Source organism: Colossoma macropomum, unplaced genomic scaffold (assembly GCF_904425465.1).
Source record: "Colossoma macropomum unplaced genomic scaffold, Colossoma_macropomum, whole genome shotgun sequence".
Lineage (NCBI taxonomy): Eukaryota > Metazoa > Chordata > Actinopteri > Characiformes > Serrasalmidae > Colossoma > Colossoma macropomum.
In genome coordinates this window covers 10,456,236-10,463,245 of record NW_023494802.1, presented here as the reverse complement: position 1 = coordinate 10,463,245, position 7,010 = coordinate 10,456,236, and the positions used below count along the sequence as shown (strand labels likewise).

At 38.8% G+C, this 7,010-nt stretch overlaps 1 protein-coding gene across 1 annotated transcript in view; it reads right to left on the bottom strand.

The window, feature by feature from the left end:
• Nucleotides 1-468: 468 nt before the first annotated feature.
• The window catches only part of epha2b (eph receptor A2 b), a 29,427-nt gene continuing 22,885 nt past the window's right edge, over nt 469-7,010 (bottom strand). The window contains exons 16-17 of the mRNA XM_036591044.1: nt 5,523-5,678; nt 469-2,456 (exon numbers count right to left, since the gene is read on the bottom strand). Coding sequence (XP_036446937.1) covers nt 2,348-2,456; nt 5,523-5,678 — 265 coding nt within the window. The 3' untranslated portion in view covers nt 469-2,347. The remainder of the gene's footprint in view (nt 2,457-5,522; nt 5,679-7,010) is intronic.

Sequence of the window (7,010 nt, the reverse complement as noted above, 5' to 3'; positions counted from 1 at the left end):
TTAAGGTCCAATTGTGTATCTTAAATAAGTTTTTAAGTGGAAAAGTACATATTTATACATTTTTAAAGCCTAATGTTTTAAAACAGAACAATAGAATAAAAAGCCTGGAGACGAGACGGGGTGTGTGGAGTCAATAAAACTTAGAAAATATAATTCAATGGATTATAGTACAATTATGTTCCCTGACTAAAGGTACTGAGATGTACCCTTCAGGGTCCCACCCCAGTGACAAAAGGGTTACTGCCTCAGTGACAGTTTCATACCTTTTTTTTCTGGGAGTGTTTTTATTTAAACTGTCTCTTAGTCACTGTCATGTTTGCATTCTTCTGAATATGAAAAGCAGAATAAACAATTGAAATAACGGTAATAAAATAAGACTACAAAGATTTTATTGTGACTGAAAAAAAACTTCAATTACAAAAAAAATCTCAGCTCAATATTTTGAAACACAATAAATAAAACAAAAATAAATAGACTATTAAATAAGGTACAAAACAATTGGGCAAATCTGACTTTTAAGCGAGAATATGCCAATGTGTGATGTATATTTTAACTGTTTTTTTTTTCCTTGTCAAATCTCAACATATGGGTAAAGTAGGCAAGACAGGGCAATTTCAAACATGGAAAAAAAATAAGAACTATAACTCAATTCAAGAAAGGAGATCAAAACTGCAATAATATTTCCTTTTTCTGTGTGGGTATCTTGCCACATCATGACCACACAGTGAGGTCACCATTGAGAAATCAGATACCACACTTACAGTATCATAGAGGGAGAATACATTAGATCAGTGGCAAACAAAAACTAAATATCATCATCAGCAAAGCTGTTTGCATTTAACATCTACAAATTAAATGGTGAGAGAAATCCTCAGTAAGGCACTACAAGGCCGCACATTCTCTATTACAATCCTGTGACAAAGGAAAGAAAAGTGGAATTTTCCCCAAATAAGACTAAAAATTTGACAGTGTGGAAAAAAGTCAATGCAGAGTACAGCATTTCATCCCATAACGGCTGCTTTCACAAAGCACAAAATAAGCCTGCCAAAGTAATCTAGAGAATCTGCATCATCATTATCATGCTAGTAAACAGAGATGTGCTGGTACAAAATCAATAACACGATTTAGTCTTTCATCTCAGCCTTTACAACTGCTTGTAGATTTCTGCAATAGTTTCCTTCTGCTTGTTTGGATTGTCATTTGGCCCTCACATCACAAACGCTGGCATCACACTGCAGAATTATATATTTTCATCTGATTCAACCTGACATGATTCTGCAGTTATGCACATCAAATTATAACCTTTTGTAACATTTTTGGTTCTTTACCCATTTCCATTTTGTCATTTTGGCTCGGTTCTGAATGTCACATTACCATAATACTCCATAATGATAAAGAATGAAAGATGGGACAGAGAAAAGCCCAGCATTTAAAGCCAGTCAAGTCCTCCGAAATTTCTTATTTAAGTGCTATTTTTGCCGTGGTGTCCCTGCTCCTCATGCTTGCTGAAAACTGAAGGTTCAGAGTGCCTACCCTCGCCATTTCTTTCAGACCATAGTATTTTAGAAAGACTTCGAAACTCGTAGCGCTAACAGCTTAATGGCAATGTCAAACTTGCTTATAGCAGACAGAACACCGGCCAGCTCAAGCCACGGCAGGACCCTGAGGGCTTTAGAGCCTTTTATGTTCTGGAGTACATTAGCCATTCTCATAAACTGACCTACAACCATTATCCCACTCTCTGCTACAGAAGACCATCAGATAAATGACTCTCTTATCAGCAAGTCAAGCAAGTAGTCATGTGCTCTTTCCCCAAAGCACAAAACAAAGATGGTGCTATTGCGCAAGGCAAGATCAGTGGAGTAAAGGGCCATTCTGATTGAGACCTGGCAATGCTGACTACCACACTACACCTCTATCCATATAGTTTTGCTACAGGATCACAACAGAGCAGAATGCCTGATATGTTTGTTCATTTGCTGGCAACGTAAGCATGCACATGAAACTAAACAAAAACAGAAGAAATAATGTAAGAAACATAACTTTACTTTTTTCTGAAAAAGAAAGAAAAGATTGTGTTGTAAAAATATAATATTTCTAATGTACAAGGTTGGTCTGATACATCTTTAGCTTTTTGCTAGTTTTTGCATCCCTTCGCCCTCCGTTTTGATAAGCATATCAAATCTGCTACAAGTCTCCACTGCTGTGAGAGTCCGTCTTGATAGGCTGGAGGGTGATGCCCAGGTCAAAGGCCGTCCCTGCAGCCCAAGCCCAGCGCAGCTTAGAGTTCAGTCCACAGAGGGTTCCTGGTTCCCCTGGAGCGAGCTCCAGACTCTCTGGGAGTATTTCACACTGCGAATACACTCAGGGTGCTGGTTTGGTCCTTAAGTCCCAAGATGCTGTAGGCGATCCTCTTCAGGTGCCCCGGCAGACGGACTCCAATGTTTCGGATATCCCTGGAAGAGAGGAAGTTGGGAGAATGTAAGGAAAAGGGTAGGCTGCTGTGCTAGATTAAAAGAATACTCCAGCATTTTCAGCCTATTCTCTATGTGCACCATCTATGGTATATGATGTATTATCGCAGTCATTTCGACGTTCCCATGTGCTGCTTGAAAAGACCACAAAACCTGCTAACTCTAAACTCTATAGTAGAAGAAAACAATGAATTACATTGTTAGCTTTTATGCGAAGCAAATTTTGTAGCACTGTCACGAATCCTTCACTCAGAGGTGTTTTCTAAGTTAAGCTGTAAATCTGCAAAAGCTGGTTCTTCCAGAGAGATATGACTAGTCTCCAATGAGATGGATTTGAGGTAATGTGTTTGCAGCTTTGTGTTGTGGGTGATGTTTTTACTCCTGCCTGAATGAGACCAGAAAGCCTTATGGAAAGTGAATGTAACCAAAACTACTTTTTTACTGCGTGGCTTCATTGTTTAAATTGGATAAAACTGAATAAAACAGCTTTGGTAAGACATTCCCTCATGTCTGTCTCATTTCAAGTCCTGTATTCTTAATGCATAATGGTAGTAGTTTAAAATTCGCATTATAGAGTCACATTTTTAGAACATTTATTTGTGGACTTCAGCAACTGCCCAAAGACTTCTATTATAGGATTTTTGTGTGACTGGCTAAGTAGAAATTACTGTCCATAGTAATAAACAGATAAATGTGCCATAAAGAGATTAAGCTGAAAAGTGCCAGAGTGTTCCTTTAAAGTTTCAAGATACCATATCATTTGTCAAGTGTTACTTGAAAGAGGCTATACATGCAAGCAACACTTCACAAATGCCATGGTAGCCAAGTCCTAATTACAGTTTTAATTTACAGCCCTGATGACTTAACAAGGTTTCCCCATCGCTGCCTTGAGTCATTGTTGCTGGCAACCCCAGGCAGTGGAAGATTCGTAAATAGTTTCTGGCTTTTTAAGAGTGCAACCAGATGACAACAGATGGAACACTGAACCATGAAATAAAACAAAAACCAAGAAGAAAAAAAAAAACACGACCAACACATCAAAGGCATATCTGTTTCTCCGCACATAGTTCATCCAGCTTCCAAGCTAAAAACACTCGTGGGAGTGGAGCTGGAGGTCAGAGAACACCCAGCTACAGTAGCCTCCTCCGCTCTCCATCACCCACACTCCTCAAAGCCATCCATCAGCTAGACTGCCTTTTTCTACGAGGTCTCAGCATCTATCCCTCTGTAGGGACGCTTCCCTCTGTAGGGACGCTTCCCTCCACACTTTTATTAGATATTGGTTATTATTTCTGTCCTCAATGATCTCTTTATTCTTACACCCCTCCCACCCTTTCTTCGTTCTATCCTGTTGTTTCAAGAGGAGCCGCCACATGGCCCATGGCCTCAACCGGTGGTTACTGGCTACATTGAGCACGCAGCCCTTGACTGGTGCTGTGGGCAAAGGGAGGGATGAGAAGAGGCATCAGAAGGCTTGGAGGAAGGGAGGCCACAAGCTACCACATCCAGGCCACCAAAAAAAAAGAAGAAAAAACAAAATCTATTCTTTGCCCTTTTACCACCATTTTTTTCCATTCGTCCTCTCTCGACACAGTAAGTTTTTACTCGTCAAACAAGCTGATGGATTCTCTCCCTGTAAAAAGCTTATCGTGAAGCTTGTGTAAATGTCTTGCAAGGCAGTTAAATAGTAATTACCCAATGTGGTTTTGATCCTGGCCAAATACAGTAAAGCATAAATGGTCTGTGGCTGTGCAAGCTTCTGCTGGTAACCGGCACATGAATTTAGGCCACATTCAATTTACTATGCTTCAAAAACAACTGTTTATACATTCTTCAAAAATTACAGGAACTTTAGGGTACAATCTTACTCAAACGCGATGCCGTCCGTACCAGTCCAATGAAAGTTTTGATCATGTGCCGTGCTAAAGAGAGCTCTTAACACAAACTGATTTCACTGATTCCACAATGAAAGACTGTGCTCATCTTATCAGGGCCTGTGAGACCATTTCATTCAAATGCTTGTTTTGCATAATGACGGTTTGCAACCTCATACATTTTCAATCCCACAGACGGGAGGAGAAATAACTCTGCAGTCGTACTTTGTCTTGGATTTGTAATCCGTATGCTTATGAAGACTTTCTTTGAAAACCTAAGGATTACCTCATCGCTGTCTTAACAAAACCTCAGGAAAAAATGTTCTAAACTTTAGTTTGTATGAAGGTAACAACATTTTATTAGTAGGTATTTTGGACCACTTCTGTTGGTCTATTGTTCATTAAAGGTTCATTTAATGTTAAATTGGACTGTTTTTTATTTCTTTATAATTAAATTGTTAAGATGTCATTCAGGGTTGATGCCAATGCAGTGTTCTACAGAATCCTGTCAGAAGTAGTGGTGATAGGTCTTAAGCCTTTAATGCCTCTAAAAGCTCCCTCACAGAAACTAGATGGCTACAAAAACATTGTCAAAAGACATTGTTTTACAGTTGTTTTGAGACAAGCTTTTGTCCTAAACTGTATTTATATTTTAAAAACACACTCATAGCTGGGTGGTACATGCAGGATATTTCAGATTTACCACTGTTTTATCATTATAAACATTACAAATATAAACCTAGAAGACATGTGCAGGTGCACTAATCATTTTGGACAGGAAGTAAAATGGCTATGTTTTCATTACAAATATTGCGACCCCTAGTTTTACTGTAAAGAAATCTAAGCTTCTTTATAGTAAATCATTTTACAACAAAACACTGAATGACTCAATGATTTCATTACGCAGAAATATTGAAAGTTCTGTGGAATTTCCCTTTAAGGGCTGCTGGTGTTTTCAAGTGATATAAAACATCAATGAAAAACATTGAGTTTTTAATGTAACAGCGATAAACTGATAACAGTGCAGTGCAACCATGCACCTCAACGGTGGAAAAGACAGGATGTCTGGGCCTTCACAGATTTTGTTCTATCACTCTGACTCAAGGAATGTGCTTGATAAGTCTTCTCTCATAAAGTCTGCTCTATTCCTAGTGGGTGAATCCAGTCTACTCACTCGCTCTTCATCTGCAGCACTTGTTCCATGCCGACGATGCCCGCCATGCTGAAGTTTTCGCTGTACTGACTCATCTTGATAGACTCCAGCCATTCAGACACGGACCTGAAGGGAGAGCCGTCAGAGCCGCTGGTGCTGGGAAGCCGAATGGAAACACTGGGAGGGACAAAATGCAAATAACGTCAGTAGACCACACAAGGGTGGCTTTTTTTGTTTGCATCCTTTTGTTGCAACTGCTGCGCAAGAGCCATGCATTCAAAGAAAAAACCTGCTTGTTCAGTCACAGGATCTGATAAAATATCCTAACCTATCACACTCAACACAAATATGCACACACAGCATGACAATCACAAACACTAATCTCCTACAGCCAATTCATGCATGGCTTAACTCTCCTGAGACCCAATTGTTTTGCTATATAGTTTGACTTTCTATAAAACAGAAACCCGTTTGTGAGACTATGCATGTCTCAACTTCCCAATCTCCACTCTTTCCATGTACAGCCGTGCACTAGGGATGGATGACACCAGTGACTTTCATCTGGTTTGATGCCAAGTAATACCAAAGCTAGTCTCTCAATACCAACACTGATTTAAAAGCCAGTTTCTTTTTTTGCCCCACAGAACGGTGGGACAAAATAAGTACTGTTCGTAAGTCAGAGACAAGCTTTCATTTAGTTAATTTTCTGTCAAAACAGCCAGTACAAGTTACTCATTTTTCAAAGAAAAAAAAGTAGAAAATATATATTTAATAGAAAATTACACAGAAGCCTCAACAGCTAAATATAATATCTAATCTTTCAGCAATTAGTGTGTCCACACTTTGCCTGTATTACAGCTTCCACTCTTTTTGGGAGTCTTGCTTTCAGTTTTTCAGCGCAATCTGCAGGGATATTTTTGCACACCTTCAAAGTTCAGTCTTCGATGTTGGTTGCACCTTCTGCTTCTCGTAATCAAAGTAATTCCAAACACATTCAATGATGTTGAGGTCTGAGCTCTGAGGGGGCCAATTTGGAAGGATAGACAGAAACACCTGTGGGTTTTTTCAGATCTGGGTCTCCTATTTATCTGGTGGTGACAATTTTGGTGGTCAACCAGGTCTTACATGATTGTTAGGGGACAAATTTTTCCTCTATCTTTTAATCATTTTTTGAACTCCAACTTTTGTGGAAACCGCTGTTTTTTTCCACATATTTTTCTTGGACTTTCCTGTTTCTTTTGCCGGTTGATTATTTTATCTCTAATCTCCTCATAAATATCTCCTGAAAATGAATAACTTGTACTTAATGTCTGTTTTGACTGGAAACTAAATAAATGAATGGTGGTCTCTAATGTTTGCACAGTACTGTTTATACTTATCATCATATCAAAACCTTGTATATTCATTTTTTTTCAGTCTGTAATACTTTAATAAGAGAATTTTTTTTTCACCAATATATTTTTTACCATCATAGAAAATGCTCATCATCAAAACAATTACGGGAGGTTT